The 24,273-nt window shown below is 41.2% G+C and overlaps 1 protein-coding gene across 1 annotated transcript; it reads left to right on the top strand.

The window, feature by feature from the left end:
• The first annotated feature begins 740 nt into the window (after positions 1–740).
• pinx1 (PIN2 (TERF1) interacting telomerase inhibitor 1) lies at positions 741–23,469 on the top strand. The gene is made up of 7 exons (XM_069158293.1): positions 741–777; positions 1,328–1,437; positions 1,543–1,635; positions 1,885–1,966; positions 2,872–2,961; positions 8,246–8,328; positions 22,124–23,469. Exons 1-7 carry the CDS (start codon positions 759–761, stop codon positions 22,796–22,798), a joined length of 1,152 nt encoding a protein of 383 aa, XP_069014394.1. The 5' UTR covers positions 741–758; the 3' UTR covers positions 22,799–23,469.
• The last annotated feature ends 804 nt before the right edge of the window (positions 23,470–24,273 follow it).

Raw genomic sequence — 24,273 nt, 5'->3', positions numbered from 1 at the left:
GTCTTTATATATATATATGTATCAATTGGAATTATTCATTATTATTAATATTATAAAATATATAATTATAAAATATACTATAGGCTATAAATTCATAGAGGTCTATATGTGGGAATGAAAAGTTATTTTGCAGTGCATTTTAGCCACAACTCTTATAACCAATCTAAGTGTCTCTGCATAGATCAAAGAACATAGGATATCATTAGCATTTTAGCCCTTAATTAAACAATTATTTGTGCCGGTGGCCCCGCCCCTTCCTCTGCGGAGCCAAGATGGCGACCGTTTAGGGTGGAAAGTGTCCAGTTTCAATACTTCTTTTTTTGGGGGGTGTTTTGAGTGCATCATCCTGCACTGCTGTGTTTCTGTACTGACAGTGTGGAGAAAAAAAAAATAGTGAGTGTTAGTGTACAAGTACACCATTTGAAACACAGCAAGACACTCACTGTTTAAGTCTACGGTTCATTGAACCCGGGTGACCCATGCAGCACAAACTTCCTGCGGTGACTATTTGCCTGTGGCGCCCTCTGTTGGCGAGAACAACCACGTGGAGCGATATGAATGAAATAACAACAGTATCAATAATACAAATAATGTACAAATTAATATAAATATATACACATTGAGCACTATTGGCAGACAATAAATATTATTTTTAAGGGTTTATTTACGTCGATCAACCACCGTTGTTAAACATATTGTGTTCAGGCATTTTCTGGGACGCCTCGCCGACTTTAGTCGATCTGATCAAGGACCCCAGGATGTCCATGCTTGCTGAGCGTAAATATATTTCTTTCCGAATTTTTAACGTATATTTCGGTCTTCTTTAGTTGTAGCTATTTGTTATTCTGTGTTTTATCTTCTCAAAACCCTACCGAAACCTAATGTATAGATATTTCCAACTGAAACCATGTCGTATTTTAATAGGCCTACTTGTTAAAAGTATTCCGGTGCTGACATTAGCATTTTCTACAGCAGTAAGCAAACACGTGTTTTCTCTTGCAACTTACGGAGCTTAACCACAGCAACTCACTATCAGCTCATTTGTAGCCAAAATCGGCGTCATTAATAATTAAATAAAATGTTTTTCCATCTCTTGTCTCCTGCTTTTTGTAGTTAATGACTCGGGATGTTGTCACGGTGTTAAATGTGACATCTATCAGCGTTGTATGTAAAAAAAAAAAAAACTAGTCTCAGGGTAATGAGTGTTTTGGTGCATTGTTTGTCTGCACTGTGTATACAGACTGAGTGCCGGTTTCTTTTTCTGCACTTTTACGTGATGTCTATGTTGGCTGACTGTTATGTAATAATGCTGCTGCTCTCTGTTCAGCCCGGAGGAAACAGAAGTGGTCTGTTGACCCGAGGAACAGCACCTGGAGCAAAGATGAGTCCAAGTTTGGTCAGAAGATGCTGGAGCGAATGGGCTGGTCCAAGGGCAAGGTGAGTGTACCGATGACTCCATCAGTGGTGTCTCTAGACAGGCGGTGGATGGGAAGAATTGGTAAACATTTGTCACATGTCTGGTTTTGTTTTTTTTATCTTCAGGGTCTGGGGAGGACTGAGCAAGGCTCCACCGACCACATTAAAGTAAAACTTAAGAACGACAACTACGGGCTTGGGACCAATGCCAGCCAGGAGGTGAGCGCAGTTAAAACGTACATACATTTACATATTAATCAAAAATAGGCATTTAGGTTTTATTCTTTAATTTGAACTGGTAACGAGTATCGCCAGTTACCAGTTAGTTTTAAATGCTGAGTCAGTTGACTACAAATCCAAGTTTATCTTCCATATCAGTGTCAAACTGGTCTGAAAACATAAAATAACCTGTTATTGTCAAACAAATGTTTGTCAGTTCTGTTGTGTTGACATTTGCGATCTTCGCAGGATAACTGGATTGCTCACCAAGACGATTTTAATGAGCTTCTTGCCCAACTGAACAACTGCCATAGTCAAAACAACATCACCGGTATGTACAGAAAGCTCAGTCAAGCTGTATAGTTTGTATATATAACGCATTTTTCATCACCACAGTTTGATTTCATTTGTTTTTGTCAACTCTGTGTGTCAATGATACGGCAGAGAAGTGTGTCAAGTTGTTCTTTATGCTAAGGGACAAAAATATTAAATTTACATTTGTGACCTTTTGATCTATTTATTTTTTCCTTGGGTTGTAATATAGAAGTGGTACGTGTGCTAAGCATGTGGTTAGATTACATCCAGACTGTCCAGACCTTAAACTATTGCTTCTAACCAGTGTTAAAGCAGCTCACCGCATACAAAATCACTGTGATACACAGGATGCACAGAATATTTTGTCAATTAATGGCTACACATTACTCTTATTTACAGCATAAAGTTAATAGACATAGCAGCACATACAAGGGCACACTTGCACATGCAGGTCAGAAGATATATCAGCAGTATCTGGCACATAGCCGGCCAGCTGTCGATTTAATAGGCCTGAATTATACCATATATCTTTGCATATAGTGTTGACATGTAGTGATACTTAATATGTTTTCAATTGTAAACTTTCCAACACCAGTTACAGACTTTATCTGCCATCAAGCATGACTATGACTGTAAATAGGAAGTGTGTGAAGAAAAGCTTGGTTGGTTGGTCGACCTGATGGACAGTAGAGGGTGCTGCAGTGCAACATTTAGTCGATTGAAGGCCTGGACTTAGTCTCTGTCACATCATGAACATGCTCATCAGCACTGTGCCAGAAAGCTAAAAGCATATTAAAAAAAAAAAAAAAAAAACCGTATATGGTGCTTGTAGAGGTTTGGTGCAATAACAACACTTTTAAATCTGTATTTATATGTGACTACCTTTCGTTCCCTTTTTTGAATTTTCTTTATTAAATGTAGAAACTCCACCAGACGAGCAGAAAGGCTTCAGCTTGGAAGAGAAATCCAAGACTTCCAAAAAGAGGGTCCATTACATGAAGTTCACCAAAGGTGGGTTGACTTTGTGGCAGCTGACAGTTCTTTTTAGCTTTAGAGAGAGATGTGAAGGATAAGAAGAGTTCAAGAAGACAATGAAAACTGGGGCCTCTGCTTTGGTAGTTTTTGACATACAGACACACAGTCACCTTGACCTCTCGTTGAGCCCTGTGCTCTCATCTCAGACCACAGACGCTGATCAGAGCTCTGTCAGCCTGTCCTGGGTCAGTTGGCCCGGTGAGTGCTTGGGGAGGTTATTTATATCTCTTGCCTCTCTTTTCATTACTCTTTTACATGTCAGGAAGTTAAGATTTGCTGGTCAAGGCCAGTACACTGATAGGCACAAGGAGGAATTTGGTGTTCAGGACCACTGGAGACCAAAATGAATAACTTCAAGTCCATATTTTACTGCTGAGTCTCTTTACTTGAGCATAGTTTCATGATTACGTTCACAACTTGGTAAAACTGTCAAAGTGCTCATCAGTGAGTTATGTTGGACTGTGATTTGCCTGTTTTAAACTTGCAATTTCATGCTGATATTAATCCAAAGGTTTTTTTTTTTTGTAGTGCAAGATTATCCAATATGAACATATGTTTAGATAAGGAATCTATAATTATTTGTCATTGGGTTCAAATTTACCTCATCAGGTCAGCATACTTGGCAACAAAATATCTTGACTTTTGCTTCACCTGGAAGAGCCTTTTATATTACACGTCATTCAATAGCTGCTTCCTGTTTCCTGTTTGGGGCATCTGGCATCTCCATTTACTGGCCCCCCAAAAACAACACCTCCCGTGACCTATTAGATGACCCTGCCAGATAAAACATCGCCTCGGTCTCTCCCCAGACCCTCTCACCCTGTCTTTGTGGTCTTAATTTGGCAGGAGACAGAAAAAGACGCTTTTTCCTGACAGATTAGACGCACTTACACAAGGGACACTTAGGACATAAAGGATGGACGTTAATGCTGTGATGATGATGATGCTTGTTTTTCTTACTTAACTCCAGATGCTCTATCTTCTGTTCTTCCTTTCTCTACATTTTATGATTTCATACAACTCGTTATAACGGCTCATGTTGAAACTTGCCCAGATGTACCTTTGCCTCATGTTGTATCTGCATTCGTGAGTCTACATCAGTTCTACTGATTTGACAATTAATGCATCCATTTCAAGTTTACAGCATTCACATCTCCTTTTGAAATTTGGATTAGTGGCTGTCCAGATTGATTGGAGAATGTTATTCCAGTTAACGTGAAGACCAATCGTCAAAGCGAATATTTGAGTACAGTCACTCTAGATCATTGTTCTGTGGCTTTTGGCATCAGCATATTTGATTTGAACTAAAATGATGCGCATGCTACATTAAAGTGCCAAGACCCAGCTTTAATTTAAGTAGGTTTACATGAACATGCAAATATCTGTATGGCAAATGTTCCCCTTTTAAACATGCATCTCAATCAGTCAGTTGAGGACCTTTGCTTGGGATTGTCGTCCTGCTGAACGTTGGAGTGTCATCCAATGGGTTTCTGATGCATTTGTTTGAATCTTGGCGCACAGAGGGATCCTGTGTACTTCTGCATTCATTCTGGTGCTTCTGTCAGCAGTGACGTCATCACTAAGTACCAGTGTGCCATGTTCATTAGCAGCCATACCTGCCCTAACCATCACGGAACCACAGCCATGTTTCACAGATGAGGTGGCTGTTTTGGGTAATGAGCTGGGCCTCTCTAGTGACACTTTCCTCTTTGCATTGTTTTTGGTGGATGTTGATTTTGGTTTCATCAGTCTGTAGAACTTTGCTGCACAACTATAACGGCTTCTTATTGAATGCTAACCCAGTCCTGTGTATCCCAGTTGGGCCTCTCTTTCCCTGCCGTTACGTCCACCTCTCTTCCTCTCCTTATTGGCCTCAATGACCTTTCCTTTCAAGAGGATGCACTTGTACCCCAACCATCTGTCAAATAGTAAAGTCTGATCCTGCAGGACTTTATAATGTAATCCGTTTGAGAAGATCTCGTCCATTATCACCGCCAGCTGTTTATGCATGTCAGTGGAACTTAAAGTAAAAGTAGCATCTTACATTCGCTGTCTGTTTCATTTGATGTCCGTTCTTGTTTAGAAGGTTTAATTCTCACAGACTGTTAGAAATCTGAGAAGGTCTTCAAAGGAAGAAATGTTTTTACTAGAAATTCAATCTTAAGCCACTTTCTGTCTCTGTAGGCAGGAGAGCTGTCATTTCAACTGTCTTTGGCAATCTAACACCACATTGAACGGTCTCCACTCAAAACAGGCAGCAACAGTTGTCATGCAAGTAAAGGGATGCTGGCACTTGGTGTTTGTTTATAAACGACTTATAAAGGAATGGAAACTTGAGAGTTGAGTTCTCGGAATGCCGCAACAAGCATCAGGTTTGAGTGTGAAACTCAGTTTTGAGATAATTAAATTGTTTAAATATTGACGGCCCTCTCACAGTGGTAGGAGACAGCCATAGGAAGACATACTTTATTTATCTCTCGTTTTTAATTGTCTCCTTCTATTGAAATTTGCCACACCGTGTCCAGGTCGTGCTGTGGATTGGCACTGGCAACCAAAGTGTTACCTGGCAACATCTAACCTGCCACGCCTGTTTGCATGCTTCCACTGACTGCCCCGATGTACACTCCCCTCCCTGTGAACCTGTTGCCAAGTTAAGGCTTCGTAATAGATTTAGTGTTGCTAAGCTTGTTACATGTTGAAAAGGTCAAGCAATACATTCGTAGTTCTCTCCTACATTGTCAACAGGTAAAGGTCAATATTTGGATGGTAGAGACGAAGGTTGAATTTACCATTTTAATATTTGATTTCATATTAAATTGAAGAATGTTGTATCAGGCTGGGGCGAGACTAAATCAAATATTACGATATCTGATCAAATACCCTTGATTTTGATGTCGGCATTATTGTATGGATAGCTATCGGCGCTTTCACAAAAAATATTTACACGGTGAGATGTTTAATAATCAATAATGTCGATATAAAGTGACTGAAGGCAATGATGGAACAGCAAATACATTGGTTCTACACTGGTCAAACCCTACGACCCACAATTTTTTCTTAGTCATTAAGTCGCAAATCAAATGTTTACAATTTTTGAGGGACTTATTAAAAAAAAAACAATATTTGAGCAGGGATACACAATACTTTCCTGCACTCTTAAAACATGAAATAAAAAATAAAAAAGGCAAAAAAACTGGAACTACGGTGACGAAAAGTCTGACTTTTTTTTTATTTGCTTTTGTTTATACTGGTGATGTTCATCAGGTTTCATAAATCTAAATTGAATTGTATGCTATAAAAAGGCAGACTAATGTAACCCTCACTGTGTACAAATGCTCGAATGAGAGCCAACAACTGATGTGATGAGTTTTGGTCCCCGCTGTCATGACAATGCTGGAAACAAGCAGCCACCGCACACGCGCTGCATCATGGGAAACAATAAAGGTGTAGCATCGGAAATTACCCGCTCAAAGTGTACCTGCAACCCATCACCATGAGAACCACTGAGCTAGAACAGTTTGATGAGTTCAGAAAATGACATCACCTTACTGTGAGGCAGCTTTTCAAACCAGGAGAAGACATTACGTATGCCGCGTACCATGATATTGATGTAATATCGATACATTGTCCAGCCCTATTTCACACCACATTGCTTGCTTGTTCTATAACCAGTCACTCAGCTCGGTGCACAAAAACATTGCTGCTAAAATGTTGTGGCCACAGTGGCTTCAGAAAACCTTCCAAACACACACCTCTCCCTCTCAGTGCCGGCCTCCTCCTTACTTTCTCCTGCTTTTTTATTTTTTTTATATTGATATCCTGTTCGTGCTGGCTCCCTCTTTGCAAGCATTGAGGATTGATGGCCTTTGTTTGTGGGGAAAGGCACCAAAATCTCCGCTGCTTAGGTCCAGGGCCCACAGCATAAACCAGTAACCCAGTTTTAATTGCTACCTCCATCCATCACCTGTCAGGGCAGCAAGGGTGGTTGATGCAGGATTTAACTACAGCTCTCCATCCACTGCTCTGTGTGCTGGTTTTATCACAAGTTTGGGCTTTTAACAAATCAGAGTTTTACCTTCCAGACAGCATGTGTCTTGTAACAGATTTTGCCAGAGGTTAGCTGAATTTATAAATTACAATTGGTCATTTGGTCCCTCGAAACATCGCATCTACCTACAATTACACATTCAGTACTTAATATTACATCTTCAGTCTTTGTTTTTAAAATTATTTTTAGTTGTCCAACTGGCTTGTTTGTCTGTTTAAACATCAGTGGTTTGTAAATCTGGTTTGACTCGTTATCTGTACTGATAATCGTTGCCATTTCAACCGTGACCTTGGAAACACTTTCCACTGCACGTTCGCAGGACCCATGCTTCATCCCACTTAATGGCTCTCAGCCATGTTTAAAAGTCGATGGGAAAAGTACGTTAAAGCTTCTTTTTATCAGAACATTGTTATTTGCACTTTCACCTAAAAGGCTGAAAAGTTTGACAGGTACTTCCTCATCCAAACAGTAGGAAGGTCAGATTGGACATAATTTTACGTCTGACCTCAGTTCACCAGATGACAAACACCACAGGCCGCCCTTTCTCATTTCTTTTAGTTTTCAAGAGACTTTCTTGGTTATACATCTTAGACCTGCATGTGCAGTGACTTTCAAAGCCAAGAGCAGGGGAGATAGAGGTTTAAAAGCAATAAATAACCAAATGTTATCAGAGCCCCGCTGAAGGAAGAGGATGCAGCTGTACGAACAGGACCCAGGCTTGAGACAGACGACTGTGTGCTTCAGGAGTCTTTGAGGCCCGGCTTGAAAATGGGAATCCGGAGGCGTGGCGTGGTAGACCTTGTCGTCGGTTTATTATTCTTTTGCCGTTTTATCCCTGCAGCAAGAATAAAACCAAGCAAACCTCCTTTACTCAGTGACCACCTTCCACTTCCCTAACACGCACACACACACGAATGCTCTCATGCTTTTAACCATTACAAGTCACTTGGATCAAACTGAAATTTTCAGTTGTGTGTCTTCAAATTCATGTCTGTATATTGTAAAACATTTGGCTATGAATTGTCTTTTGGTAAATATGTTAAAACGTATACCTGCAAATGTATGCCGGGGCCGATTTATTTATCATTTTATATTGTTGTTGAAATAATCCTTGATTTTATGAGCCTGAGTGATAAAGCCCAAAACAGGCTTAAATTCTTGGATAATATTTAAAATGTCTTTTTTTTTTTTTTTTTTTTTTTTTTAATTTAGGAAAGGACCTATCCTCACGCAGTGAAACAGACCTTAACTGTATCTTTGGGAAGAGAACAAGAGCTGCGAAAGACCAAGAGCAGGTAAAACATTAATCTTTGTTACTTTACCCAGAATTGGGAATAAAAAACAACTTTCAAGCCTTTTCTAAAAAATAATTTTCTTCATCATTGTTCCATTTCTATTGTTGACCTGCAAACAAAGGCTTATTTTTATTCCTCAGATCCAGTTTGACCAGACAATATTCCTTATCCATTTACTAACTCAGTCTTCTTGTAATGAAACAGCAGTTTTCATCTAAACTGAGTGGACAAGCCTCTGATCTTCCTTAACTCAGTCAAAGTCAAGTGTGCACCCGGAGAGGAGATGGCAGAGTTCTGACCACGTGGCACGAGCTTATCTGTCTCTTTCTGGGTAATTGCGGATGACCATTGGTGCTGATGCCTCCGTTGGTTGCTCTGGTATCATGTGATCCTTCTGCTTCTACAGGGCCCAGCTCCTGATCAGCCTGTGGCCTTTGATTAGTCGTGTCACAGCAGGCTGCTTTAACACCGCCAACAGGCCACTGATGGGGGCAAGAGCACCTAAATCCAGTTAAAGGATTTGCACTCCAACACCCTGCTCCTCTCCTTCGCACTCACCTTTTTCTCCACTTCTGTCTCGGAGCGTCACATCAGGTGGTTAAGTGTGCCAGCGGGCATTATTAAAGGAAAATCAGAATTGCGGGGAGGTGTGCAGAAATCTGAAATGATGACGCGCGCAAAAAAGTTATCTTTTTTTTTTTTTTTTTTTGCTCTTGGCGTAGGTAGTTGATCACTTCAAACGTTGCCATTTGGCGTTATGGTAGGTCTCATGCTTTTGAAATATAGCTTACAGGCTCAGAAAGGTCCAAGTTCAAGCCCAGGAAGAACCTTTGGCTTACGTATCAAAAACAAAACTTCACTCATTTTTGAATTTTTATCTTTTGGGTTGTTGTCAGAATTCAATATCTACAAATTAAACTTGTTGTACAGCAAATGTGCAACTGAACCTACTGAGAAATTTACAGGAACTGTAATGGAGTAACATCTGCCTTAGTTGAAAGACAGCTGAGTGAGTTGCATATTTAAGGTCCCAATAACTCTGCCGTGTGTTTTTAGATTTGAGATGTTTGAATGGTGCTTGATGGTGAACAGACCGGATTCTGAAAGATATTTTTCAAATTTTTCATGTAAACTGTGGGAATGGTATCAAGACTCAAAAAGTGACACAAGCACCTTAAAAACATTTGTCATATTTTAATAAGGGCAAATAAATCTTCATGTAATAAAGTAGGTTTTCTTGTTTGTCACAAGTTTGACTGACCCAATCCAAAGCTTAGAGGACAATTATGTATCCAGATTTGGACTTCAAGGCACAGAAATGCCTCTTGGTGGCTTTCTGTGTTTATCTCAAGCATTTGGCTTGAAGAAATTGGCATCTTAAAAATCCATAAATTGTACAAAAAGACACCTTCTCTGCTCTCTTGCAGGGGCTGAGCCATAACGTCACAATGGCAGCTGCTCCCCAGCTGATTAACATTGGAAATGCAAGCAATACACACCATCATTTTCTCCCTAATCGTTTGGTTATGGGTTGTTATTTTTCAGCCAGGAGGGACACCATTGACCATATCGAAAAACACTCGATACAATTACAATGGCTTCCCACGAGGCCTTGTGTTGAAGCCCAGCAACATCAGCAGGTTGCTGGGAAGAGTTAAAAAGGGTGATGGACCAATCAAGCTCCAGGCATTCTGCCGGATCTCCTGTGACTGTCCTGCGAATGTGTCCGTGACACTGCCAGTGACCCTCGGCTCCCACTGATCTGTGCTTACAGTTACCCGCCGCCGCTCTTATGGTACCCAACACGCCCTACACCATGCAGTAATCTCATTGTCCCCACTGAGTTATAGTGACTATCCAAACATCGGCAGCTTTGGATTGGTACTGATTGATTGGTTTGGGTTTGCACATGCAAGCTGCCACCAATCGCATTATCACATATCTGCATCCTGACAAGGTGAGGCCACGAGACTCGAACCAAATCTGGATCGGCCTCTCCAGACCGTCCCTACTTCCTCCTCATGAATCTTCCCGCCTTCACCCACCACCCACTGCTGTCTCCCCAGCCTTCCCTCCACCAAGTCCCCCACTGCTCGTGTTTTCCTTCCTCCGCAGTGATGTGCTTCCTGCTCGCCTCTTATCGCTGTTCACAACGCTCCCTGAAAACGCAGACAAGCGCACACACATGCACACATTCGCGCGCGCACACACAAACAGTCTCACATGCCTCTGTTCATCAAAGGCAGCACTTGGATGTGTTGAAAAGAACGTGTGAGAACATATGAAGAGAATACAGTGGTTAGTTATGGACAGGTAGCCGCTAACTCTTGTCCATTATTGCGTTTCACATGAAGTACTGTCTATAAGTGATGTTTACACGTAAACCTCTTGTCCTGACAGTAGTGCTGTGTTTATGGCTAAAATCCCTCTTTCAAATTCAAGATGCAAAGATTTTTATTTTATGATTCACTTTGTGTATTTTTGAAGTTGCTGCTAAATTGTGAAATGAATTTGTGTTTTTGATATTCAAACAACCTCAGGTAAACTTGGAAGTGTAAGGAAACAAAGACGCTTGAAGAACACAACAAGCTGTGTGACATTAAAAACCCCAAATCAACGACTCAATGTCTTTAATATTTTAATATATAAAAAGTATCCTGATGTCTATCATCTGTTTATTTAGGACATATTTAACACATAAAAAAAAATCTAAATTCAAACCTAATTTTACTGCTTCAAGATTACTCGTTCAATAAAGGCTGCTATCTCAAAGATAAATCGATGATCACCATTTCACCCATAACCTTTTTTTAATTTTTAATTTTTTATATATATATCGTGTAGCCACCTGAAAATATATGCTTAAAACCATTATTTACACTTCCTGCCCAGTGAGGGTTGTGGTGTAGCACCTGTCCATCTACTTAGCTCTCTGTTATCCATCACCCATCCCACGCTTACCGGCCCCCTCCATCTCCTGCCCCCTCTTGTGCCCCTCAACACAATTACTCACCGCATGACAAACGACAGGCTCTCTCTGCCGAGATATCAAAAAGCGCCGGCCACTTCTAAATGAAGGCACTTTGGCAGCCCTGTGCTCCCCGTGCTTATCGGCGGGCGAGCAGTGCCCCTGGCCGTCCTGCGTCCTGCTCTCCTTCCTCCCCCTTCTCCACCTCCTCTGCTCTCCATGCCCTCCTCAGGGGGTTTAGTTAGGGGAGCCACATGGAGGGCCAGCCCGGCTTGATTTATCTCCCTTGCCCCTCTGCCCAGCCACTCAGGCAGGCCGAAAGAGCCGACGAGGCTCCAACGGGCCTCAACTCGAAAGCCCGGCATTAGCTGAAATAAACCATTCTGCCGCCCAGTGAAAAATGTCCTCTGATTGGCTAATTAATCAGTCAAAGGGGAGCGACGCGGCTTGTGACTTGAGGGACCCAAGCGGGCGACCGCAGAGGGCCTGCTGATAAATAGACTCCCCGCCGATTCATACATCAACAAAAGTTAGTCATTTTTTAAAGCCGCCAGCTCGGATGAAAGGTGGAAACAAGCCATAGTTTTATTTTTCCACCTACATTTCTTCCTACCTTTTTCTGTTTTGGGGGAGGGGTGTTGAAAAAGACAAAATTCTATTTAGTCTTTTTAATTTCTGTATGTTTCTCTATTTTTAATCTGCATTATTAAAACCATTTTCTAATATAAATATTGTGACTGTGAAGTGACCATGTCTCAGATGATGAGTCAGACTTTGTCATTGGAATTTGAATGAAAATATGATTAAATTACAATATTTCTATTTTATTTTATTTTTTGCATTTATTTTTCCATGTATTGATTTTGTTAAAAATCCGCAACATAATCCATATTATTTTCCTTTTGTTTAGTGCCATCAATGAATTGAATTTTGGCCTTTTAATCAGCGCAATAAGAAAACGTTCACGTCTGCGAAGGTTTTAATGTTAATGTTGACTAACGGCTATGCCTTTATGACTACTACACACATCAAACAAGCTCTTTATTAATTCTGTACTCCCTAAAAGTCTCAGGGAAGAAAAATGGTTGAGAATAATTTGGTACGAGCCTTGTTATGACGTGTGAATCTCCAGTCAGACGAGCTGGTATGGCGCGCCCTGTTCTCGGGTCAGCGTGACCCCTGCGGCCTCTCCCACTCCCACTCCTGCTCAGGCACAAAGGGCCGCGGATCAGGCCTCATCGGGTGGCACCTGTTGCAAATGTTTGCTGCCCACGCGTCGTCCACATGAAGGATCGCGCTTCAGCGGGGGCTCCCTTGATACCACCATGTTAAGGAATATGGGGCAGGGGCAACGCGGGTTGGGGGCTTGAGCTTTTGGCAGATGCGTCGCCAAGGCGCCGGGGAGCTGATGGGCGGAGTCGAGCCGTGAAAGCAGTGTCTGCTGACAGCGCAGAAGCAAAACCTCTCTTCAGTACAGAAATTGTCTGCAACTTTATTACAGGTTTCACAGGTTACTACTGAGGCCTGTGAACAGTAAAGTGAGTTACAGTTGAATAATTAATTTGAACTGTGTCAAAGGGATGAACAGACTTGGCTGGATTTTGTTGATAAAGCATCAAAATGGTTCATGTCTTTAGTTGCTATAATTATTTAAGATTCAGGCTTTTTTCCAGCTGGACTTGATGCACGTAAGCAAATTGAGAACTACTTCTAGCTTCCTACTATTTCATTTAAAAGCTATTATTTCTCGTCTATACCGACTTCCTTTATTAAGAGGTAAAATGTTGTTTTATTATATGTTATGTACAAGCGTATGTTTGTATCATGTAGCTTTACTGTGTACGGCTTGTTTACTTTCTTTGTCTGTTTAGTTTCAAGTTCCACTGCATTTTATGATTGACACTAGTCATAGGAATACGGTACCAGAGCCCTGTTTTTCTTGTTGGTTCAGTTGTCCATCAACTTGCAGTGTTGATCTGTTGAAAGGGAATGCCGGTGTAAACGCGCGTTGCTGCAGTGTGGTTGCTGCGTTTTGAATAGGCCTGTGCACTCACGCATGCTGGCTGCTCGGCTTATTGTGAAGCCGGGGAGCTCTAATTCATTCTCGGATAACATCTAATTGCCTCGAGCAAAAGCGCTCCCTTTCTTGAAGCGTGTTTGTTGACGGGCCCTTTTACTTCTACCGCCGAAAATATCAAGACCCGCCGAGTGAGTCCCCCACGCCCCCCCTCCCCCCTCCCCTCCACCCCATTGCCTGCGAATACTGACACACACACACACATGCACACACACCACACGTTTGCCACTTACCTCCCTGGCAGTTGTGTGGACTGCTCCCTCCTGGCCATGCCAGCTCGCTGACACGTACAGATTAGCGCAGGACAAAAAAAGAAAAAGGAGGGTGTCTGTCTCTTCGTTACGGGTCTAAGCCAGAAAACAGGGGACTGGGGTAATTACCACCTGGTGAAGCTAACTGCCCAAAGATTTCCAGCCCTCGGCTGTTTACAGCCACAGACTAGCGTTTAATCACTGACTCTTTAATCTAATAAATCACAGCTGGGGAAAAATAATCACAGTATCTTCTCTCCCTGGGGTTGGGGTAGGGGGACCCCGGTGTTTGTGAGAGGGGTGGGGGGGTGGGGGGGCAGTGTCTGCAAGCCTTTGCAATGTTAAACAAGCACAGAGCAGTCATGCTGCATGCATAATGTTGTCTTCATTTGTTACTTATGATAAACGTTCTTGCAGCAGGCACAAAGTGCAATTTTTCAAAACCCATTTCTTTGTGTTTGGTCTTAACTACACCGAGACGCTATGCTTAGAGAAGAAGTCGCGCTTTATGGAGGCTTCATACCATGTGTGGCATTTAATGCGCTTAGCATTCATCACGTTAGAGTTTTTAACTTTGTTACTTTGTGCGCTGCTCATCTATGCAGAAAAGGAAGATGCATATTAGAATCTCTTTGGAGGCAGCGACATTACTTAAAAAATATTGATGGTCAACAGAAGCATCTACTTATTTGCGAGGGAATAAGGTATCCACCTGTTTTTCTGTCCGCCCACATCAGGCTCATGAAGGATGGGCTGCTGGACTTGTGCGTTCATCAGGGAGAGACGGCTGGCTTATCAGGGCCTGATCCATAGACCCCGAGTATCACCGAATTTATTATTGTGGCAGGACAATGAGGGCACACATGCAATTACAGACCCTACCGATATTGGCTGGAAATTATTGGAAAAAAAACAGCAAGTAATGCAAAAAGGCAGTTTTTAAGAAAATAAATGGGCAAGTGCAGCATTGTGAAATCTTAATTAACATGAGCCAGAGGGTGTACCTTTGAAACACTGCTTATTTATAACTATTCATATTTACCCGTTTTAATACAAGTAAACCTCCCAGCAAGGCATTTGAGTGTCATCCAGTTTCTAATTATTGTACGAGGTTTTGATTTTTCATGACTGATACAAACCAGTTACCATTTTGGTGATTCTTGTAATATATTTGTTTTAATCTTGTCGGCACTTCTTAAATGACATGAATGATTTGTTTGTTTTGGAACAGCCATAAAGCACTCATTTAAAAACACGCAAAAAGTCAGTGAGACAATAACACCTTTACCTCTTCATTTTAGCCAGTTTTTAATACAAGGGGAGAATGACTTATTATTTTGCAATCTTTTTTCCTAATAGTTGACCAAAAAAAAGTCATATATGTGTCAGTTTGGTTGTGCATAAAAACCTTTTGCAGGTAGAGTTATCCCCTGTTTACACCGATTTTATTAGCACCCACATTCACTGGTTGTATTGCTGCATCAGGGAAACAGGACTGCTTTGCTCGACAATTTTACAGGACTTCTGTGTTCATAATAACAATTGGATGCTGTGTAATAAGACCTCGCAAATGACCTAGAATTACTGCAACTGACCAGTTTGTATCTTTCTTTTCAATGATCAGACTTAAGTCGGTTAAATGTCATAAATGATTACTGCTTATCATGGGATTTCTGAAGTCTACAGATTCCATCAGATAAATATTTTGATCTGACCGAATAACGAGGAAAGAACTAATCACCACGTTAGATTTTGCAAACAACAGTTGTTTGATGTGGAGCCAGATGGTGCCGATATGTTGGCGTCGAGCAGGGCTACTAAAAACATGATGTATGTTTCGTGCTGATTCATAGAAAGAGCAGATCATTTCATCATGTATACCAATTGGCTTCGTACGGTCCAGTCTTTTGTTTTGCTCTTTTGCATTCTCAGTCTAGTTATCTGTAAAAAAAAAAAAAAAAAAAAAGTCCTTAGCACTCTGTTAAACATTGAAACAGGTTCACTGATGCACAGCTTTGCATTTGATTGAGCTGTGGAATCACAAACAGCAGCAGCAGCCGTCAGTCTCACTTCATGACATCTTCACTGACTGCAACCATCAACAGGTGATGCAAACGGAGCATTCTGCTTCATATCGGGGACATTTTGAAAGTTATTATCCTGACCAAGGGCGACCTGATAGCTGCGTGGCTTGGTGGCGTAAACATCGTCAGCGGATCCATTTCCTGTCTGTTTTTACTGGTCAAATGTAGGAAAGGCAAAATGCCCCAAAAAATAATTGGAATTTTTTATTTTATTGTCCAAACCAATCCTGCAACGAAAAAAAATACTGGTGCTCATCTCTCTATGGATAATATACAATACTCTATAAACATACAATAGGACACCACAAAAGGGCTTTATTTTCCAAATGCAGAGCTGTTCAGTTGTCAAAAAGGTCCATGTAGTTTTACTAATTTACTCCTCAAGTAGACCTACGGTTCTGCTGTCCACTATTTAGGATTTATGAACTCTCCCTGACCTCTGAGGGTGCCTTGTTGTATTTGGCACTAAGAGGTTTGCAGAAAATCGTTTTAAGTCCCCCAACACTTGATCACCAGTTCATGGTTTGTCCCTCTGTGCAGTTACTGACCGCCACTGAATGAGAGGACTCTCCAAACCTCGCAATGTCTGAGTTGCTCTGATTTAAATCATTTGACCATAATAATCTGACCCATTTGAAAGTTTGCTCATGTTTTGCACCTCTAACACGTTGACGATGAGATGTGACGGCTCATTTATCATCTAATATATCGCAGACCTTATAATGTGCTATTTACTTTGTGTTTAAATAAATGAACCGAACAAAGTTCTGTGAATTTCAGTGACTTTTTACTGGATTGCGTCTGGTAGAAAAGTTTCCCCGTGCACTCCAGTGAACCTTTTCCGTCTTCTCTCTGCTGGCTTGATTGACTCTCTGCCTGAATATGTTGGCCTCGGTATGTTGGCACCTTGGCACGAGTCATACCATTGGCTTTCCATTGGCTACATTAGCAGGCAGAGATAGAACTGGAGTGTCTTGAAGGAGGCGGCCTGTTGAATGTCTTCCCACCCTCTCCTTTTCTCTGGGACCCTCTGTGGACCCTCCCTGTGTTCCCTGCCCAGCCCCAGCCCCCGCCAGGGGAGAGAGCGGAGCAGGAAGGGCCCGATAGCCAGCCAGACCGCTCCTCTGCTGAAGGAGCCTTATCTCAGAGCTGCACACAGTGCATTGAGCGCATCCTTTTCCTGGGGTTCTACGTCTGGGAGGAGAGTAGGAGGAATAGACACGGCTCGATATAGGTGTGTTCTCCAACCCTCTACTCCTCAACCCCGATTTATTTATTTTTAAAAACATTTTTTAGTCATTCTTCTCCACTTGCTGCAATTATGTAAACTATGTCTGTACGTTTTTAAGATGTAAGTGGAAGCTTTTCTCTGCAAATTGGTTTAGCATGTACAGAGCAAGTTGGAATTTGGAACAAGAAATCCTTCGTTCTTTTAAAGCATTCTTACTGAATATCATGGCATGGGAAAAGTATTAGGTTCACTTTGTAATTTGGGGGATTCGATTTGGTAATTGGTTCTTTGTGTGCCAGTTCACAGAGTAAAAATAATCACTGTCAAAGGAGGATAAACATCCAAACGGCAGGGGAAATCTATCGACGATAACCAAAGATCCTCTGTAGCTACTTAAAACTGCAATAAAGTGTGAATGTGTAACTTTTTGAAAGAAAAAATGACAAATATCTTTCTTTTATGAATTAATGGTTGATGTCATGAGAAATAATTATGGCCGTCACAATATTTACATAACAGCCTCGTCACAATCTTCTGAGATATCTCGTTGGCACCTCTTTCTATTGTTGTAATTTAATGGCTCTTAAGTGGAGGTTTAGCACCACCACAGTACATTGTTTATTTTAGACATTTCTACCTGCCGTTATCAGTAGTTTCTTTGTTTACTTCAGTAATATCTGCCCTATGCAATTTTTGTTTTCCAAGTTTAAAAGACAAATAGAAATGTAATTTTTGCCAGTACATGTTTGTTCTACTTCATACAGTGAGTCTACCGTATATTATAAAACTATGATTAGGCTCGTATTTAAGCCGTAGCATAAAATGAAAAAAAACCTAAAAATTGTTAATCGCTATTATTTTTTTGTGACATTTATTCTAAAACGTCATGATTGTAACAGGTTTAGAAATGATATGCATATGTAATTATTACATTTGGGATGAGGTGTTTAGGATTAGGAATTAGGTTTAGGAATGATATGCATATGTAATTATTACGTTTAGGATGAGGTGTTGTTACTGTCTTACCAGTATACATGTGAGTTTCTGTTGTTACAGTTTCATACGACAATATTTACACGCAAGAAAAATATGTTACACGCAGAAGAGAATCAAACACTGACAGAGGAGGTTTGAGTTTTCTGTTGAAAACAGAAAACATTTTCTCAATGAAAGGGATTGAATACATATACATATTAATTATGAAAATACATTGATATGACAGGGATCTGTTTTTGATTCATAAAAAAAAAAAAAATCAATATAATTTTTTTTTAAATAAGAAAAAAATGATTTTCACATTTTTGTATAAGAATATTGTTTTGGGAATCAGTTGTTTTTGATCATGGCTCAGAAACAAAGACTGATAAGAGATCAGAGAAAAGGAGACACGAATGCGGAAACAAGAATTCAAAACACTACTGCCGAGTAGTTTGTCAGTAACATGTTGCCCTCAACTCTCCATGCCAAGAAAAATCTCCAGGGCTGCCAGTAACGCTGACTGAATCTGTACACGCGTGTGTGTGTGCGTGTGCGTGTCCGTCCGTCCGTCCGTCCGTCCAGCACAGCACTTCTCCTGCTGTTGGATCAGAGTCTAATGGAGATCCCCAGGCTGTGAGGACGAACCGCATACCAAGCTCAAGCCACCTTTCCCTGACGGTGAGGAAGATGTTTCTCTCCCAGTCACTCTCTCCTCTTTCTTCCCTCGCTCATTCACCGTCTCCCTCTCCTGAGAGTAATTTCACAGGCAGCTCTAAAGTGGCCCCCAGCCATCTTCCAAATCCCAGTTACATGTTGTTTGGCGCTGTCAGCTCTAAGCCCCATCTCCACTCTCCCAAGCAGAGAGGATGCCATTGTGCAGTAACAGGGAGTATAGATTTTCTCTGGGAAGTTGGAAAGTTTTGTTTAATGGCACCTCACCTGAAGGGCTTTATCCCCCTTGTTAGAAGTTCTTTCTCCTCACGGTCTGAGGTGGCGGAAAAGTTTGTCTGTTTAAACACTTGTCATTTAGCCTCAATCATATCCATTTGAATCTTTTTTTTTTTTTTATGTACAGTAATGTACAAGTCTCCCGTTTTACTTTAAGTTTCATTTCTGGTACGTGTGTACAATCTGAACCCAAACCCAAGTCCAAATTTCCCAACGTCTACCGTCATAGGTTGTGTTGTCCCTTTGAGATATAGAGTATATTGTTGATATTCCTCTCAAAAATTTACCAAGTCAAAATAAAAACCCATGTTGCTGTGTACACAGAAATAATAGTTCCTGATAAAATATAAAACATGACCTTGGGACCTTGATCCACAAGCAAATAAGATTTGACTTCTTGTAAAGTGCTTGTTAAAAAAAAAGAAAAACAACTTCGATTTGAATATATTATAGTTCTTGGCTTTTGTGTTTTTTTTCTTCGTCCTGGTCTTTTGCTGGTGTCCCTAGAAAAGTGCTTTGGTTGTGAAAAAGTTGTCGACCTTTTCTCGGTCGAGAAGGAAATTCACCTCTTCATTGTCCGCGAAAAGAAAAAAAACATGAAAATGGCTGACCATCAGTCAAAGTTGATGTCAGGAACCAAAGAGGTGGCGATGGCTACAAATTCAGTTTTTGTGAATATCTGTGCAGTAACTCCAGCTTCTCCTGTTATGCTTCTCCTCTGTTATGTAATACTCAAACATGTCCGATCAGTCACAGTTCCACTGTAAACTTTTCTTCACAATTTATTGTCTTTCTTTGCCGTGTGTAAATCTGCAGAGCAATCATTTCTTCGTATAGGAATCAATATATTAGACCACAAAGACAATGGTGGTTCCCTTGATGAAATTACATTGACTATGAAAAGCCTTTTAGTTGGCTAAGACTAATAGCTTGTAGGTTTACATGAAGTCCCCAGTGGCTGGTTTGAAAAAAAACAAAATTTGAGATGATCCTAAGAATCCATATTGATATGTTGCATGTTACAAATATAGATACAGTAAACTATCCTTTCACAGGCCCTAGAGGAAGCCCAGTGTGTATCCGATAACATCCCTCTGCATTTTAGTCCATTGAGGTCCCACAAGACTTGTTTGGCGCTACGTCCACATTGTTTTACCCAGACATCAGTTAGCTTGTCTATCTCAATCAGTGCTGAGGGTCAGAGCTGTGTAATCTGAATGTAAAAGCTCCAAGGCCAAACCACGAGGTGACTCGACACAACACGGTGTTTTCAATTTATCTCTAATCTGTAGGCTTTGAAAAATGCCGTCCACTCCGCCATCTCCGAGGTAATACACAGAGCGGCAGTATTGTTTAGTGGGACTCTCCAGAGGAGCTCCTGTATTCTTCTGAACAAATCATTATGCATTGAGTAGGCCATTAGGAAAATGAAGACAAATGGGTCGCAGAGGTGAGGTGACAAATTGTTCATGCTGCCGAGTTCAAATCTGGACCGTGTTGTGCCTCAGTTGTAAAGTTGGCCCCGTTTTCCATGTGTAGCCTAAAGGTTGGAGAGACGAGTTTGTGGTCAGACTGGATCGTGTCCCCCAGACTGGAGTTTAACTAAAACTAATGAATGAGTGCTGTGGATTTTTGCCCTACTTTTTATACACGACAGTCGTGGCCTGAGGCATAAAAGTTCAGGTTATCTGTACGTTCCATTTCGTATGTGATATTTCAAGAATACCTTGAGGGAATTTTTTCAGATTTGGCGCAAACATTGACTTGGACTCGAGAATGAGCTGATTAGAATTTGGTGGTCAAAGGTCACTTTGACCAGACAATATGTGTGTGGCCATAATTCAAGAATTCATGCGCTAATTTACACTAATAGGATAAAATGATGAAATGGGGACATTTTATACCCAATAAGTCAAAGGGTCAATGTCACTGTGACATCATAATGTTCTGAAAGAACACTTTTCTGGCCAACATTTAATGCCATAACTCGGGAACAGAAAGGCATACCGTAACCATGTTTCACATTTGGACTAATCTTGTCCACCTTGAAAACGTGGCACTTGTAAAGATCTTCTGTGCTGTCAGGTTGAAGATGTGTTTGAAGCATTCGTGTTTTAGGACCTGTAACGTGTTTGCATCATCATCAATATTTGAAGCATCGTCAGTTGTCATGGCCACAACTTTGTGTTCAGTCAGAATCAGCTTTATGGGACAAATTCCTTTAAAGTCTTCACTAAATATATTATTATGAGTCTGAACAGCTACGGATGTAAACAGCAACTTGACTCGTTGATGAAGGCACTTAATTCTAGTTAACCTTCACCATCAGTGTGAAGCCTTTTTTTTTTTTTTTTTTCCTCTGGGCAGCTTCCACTTCCATTCAGTTTGAAACTGTTGTATGTTTATTAGCAGACGCATGCAACACGGGTACTGCATAGCAAACATCTTCCTCACGAGCTTGATCTTTTTCAAACATTGCACTGTGTAAGTTGTGGAGTGGTCTCGAGTCTCAAACTCATGATGACACGCTTACAATTACAATTACAAGTAGTGCCTCAGGAGTGTCTACAAGACAGACCGTCAGACTCCATGTTCATTTTGGAATATGTCCTTTGACTTCACACATTAAATAGTTTCATGCTGCGCCAGGTTTCGACAATTTGTTGTAAGAAATATGTAATTCTTTAGAGGGAAAAGAATGTGTTTGAAAATATTTATAGATCATGAGTTAAATTTAGGAGGCTTTATACTGATATCAGCTAATGATTATTTTTTTTGATAAATAGATGATATAAATGAATGATATGATATCGGCAAATGTAGGTTTCTTTCAGACTGCCTTCATCAGGCACAGCTATCGTTTCATTCCGGTGTGAAAATCAAGTTTCAGCTGTTGTTTGCTTTGCTATTGAGCTATTACAAAGGGACGGCAGTTAAAGAGCTGACTGTGCAAAGACATACAGCTGGATGTGTGCAGAAACCAAGTGTTGGAAGAAATGGATGATACATTTCAGAAATGTGACAGTTATGTTGATAGTGCTTTTTTTTAAGGCTTTGACACCTATTGTTACATCGACATCCTATTTTGGGCTCCCGCTCTTCACTCACTGAAGTCTTCGTGGGTAATCTTTGCACGTTGATTGACGATCACTTAAGCTCCTCGATTCACCATTGTGTTCCGACTCTTTATCGTGTAGATTCTCTAAATGCTGCGCTAAAGCCTAACTCCGTCTGCTCATCTCTGTCTCTGTGGTCTAGGAGAGCAACAGCGGCGATTCTCAGGGCGAGACGGAGGAGGGCGCGACTCCCGCTGCTTCTGAACTGGATACAGAGTCCATCGCCAACACTGTGACGAGCACCCTCACGATGCAGGAGTACTTTGCGAAGCGAATGGCTCAGCTGAAGAAGGCTCGTGGGGCCCAGAGTGCAGCGCCCTCAGTGGAGGCAGGGGCCTCCGAGACATCTAGTCCAATCCACACCAACAACGATGACACAGAGGAGCTCAAAAAGAAGAAGAAGAAGAAGAAGAAGAAGAAAAAGGCTGCGCGTGAGGTGGAAGTGGTAGAAGAGATGTGTCCGATTGTTATAGAGGATGAAGAGAACCAAGAGCAAGAGCGTTCAAAGAAAAACAAGAAAAAGAGGAAAATGGCAGAAAACGAAGGCGCTACAGAGGAGAGCTGCAGCTCCACCTCTGGTGTCGAGCCGAACTGTGAAGAACTGCCTCCCGCTAAGAAGAAAAAACTCCGAAAACACAACAAGGAAGGTGAGCTAGCAAATGGACACGAGGCAACTGAGAATCAAACGGTCGAGTCAGTGGTTGTACAAAAAAAGAAAAAGAAGAAGAAACAGAGAGAGGAGGTGGACACTGTAGTAAAAGAGGAGGAGGAGGAGCTGGTGAAGAAGAAATCCAGAAAGAAAAAGAAACATGAATAAGGCAGAGTTCAGGGCAAAGTTGAATCCTCTATGCCTCAGGGTGACCTGGTACTCTTCCTGTTCTCCTGAAGAATCCCATCTGTGGAGTAAATGAAATGTCTTTACATACACAACATAGTATCTGTTAGTGAAGATGACTTGTGTATTGGGAGGAGAAAAGGCAGGTTTGAAAACCTTGAAGCGGCCTCAGCCTCACACTCCTGGCTGCTGAGGTACCACCGTAGGAGGAGATGGAGCAGTTCTCTTGCTGAGAGTGTGAAAAGGAGATAGATACCACTCTCACTGCTATGGGAAAAATAAAGCTCAGAAAATGTGTCCGGTAAAACCCTGACATGTCCATTTTACACTTTTTTTTTTTTTTAATCGGCAAATCCTAAGTGTACCTACTGACTTTGTTACTTTTGACAAAGCTGTTTCCAGCTGTTTTTATGCTAAGATAGCTTAACTTCATATTTACTGTACATATATAAGAGTGGTATTAATCAATAATCTCTGGGCAAAAAACCCCCCATGAACTGAAGCGTGTCTCTCTGATTTTATATGACAGAAGTAATTGGATAATGTTTCGGTATGAATCTGAAAACATCCTGACAGTTATGTCCACTAGAAAATCAGACAAACTTTGGTGCTTTATGGGATCGAACCTTTTTAAATAAATCCAAATGGTCATGCGGGTTTGTTTCTTCTTTTTGTCTCTTCATAGGTGGAGTGAAATGCTGGTGAATTTAAACAGGAGGTTTATGAGAGTGATGAGTAGAAAAAGGTCTGCTTGAGTCTTGCAGCGAGCTCTGTGTGCGAGCAAATAATCTGCAGAGGCAAATTAAAGATATCCAAACACAACCGTAATGTTTTCCACTTCCAAATATGATGTTGCGAAATCATGTCTCAGACTTGACAGATGAACTATTTAGCAAGTCGGTCCTGTTCAACAGTTGTGAGTCAAATGAGGAAACGGGGAACTACACTTGTCCAGTCTCGCATAAAAACATTCTTGTCAGTCATTGTCACTATTTTTGCAAATAATATGAAGCTCATTTGTCATCCTGTGATGAAAAGCCTGATGATCACTTTAAGCACCACGGGTGTGTTGTTTTTCCCATTGTTTCCCTTTCGTCATACACTGTGTTATCATTACCCGAAGATTATGCAGTTAAATCTATCATCTGACACACTGGTTACCTTCACCAATGACTTTAAGTTTTAAATGCTGCACAGTTTGAACCATCTCCGCAATTATAAATATAGTAAATATATTCTGATACTGTGTGAGGATGGATCCAGAAGTTACAGAAGTTCCAAGATCGCTCTTGTTGAAAAGACGTGTCCGGTCAGGAGCGGAACCAGGGTGGATTTGCTTTGACATTCGCGGCGAGTCTTATACGCCGTGAATTCTTCCCTCAGGGTCCGACTGCCGACACAGTCCCACTGTGACGCTCTGAGGTGTCTGAAGGAAAATATTCGGTGCAAACCACCAA

Source organism: Embiotoca jacksoni, unplaced genomic scaffold (assembly GCF_022577435.1).
Source record: "Embiotoca jacksoni isolate LCO1_2020_lvr unplaced genomic scaffold, fEmbJac1.0.p SCAF_23, whole genome shotgun sequence".
NCBI classification, from domain to species: Eukaryota; Metazoa; Chordata; class Actinopteri; family Embiotocidae; genus Embiotoca; species Embiotoca jacksoni.
Note: the sequence above shows the minus strand (reverse complement) of the source record. Positions and strands in the feature narration are given on the sequence as shown.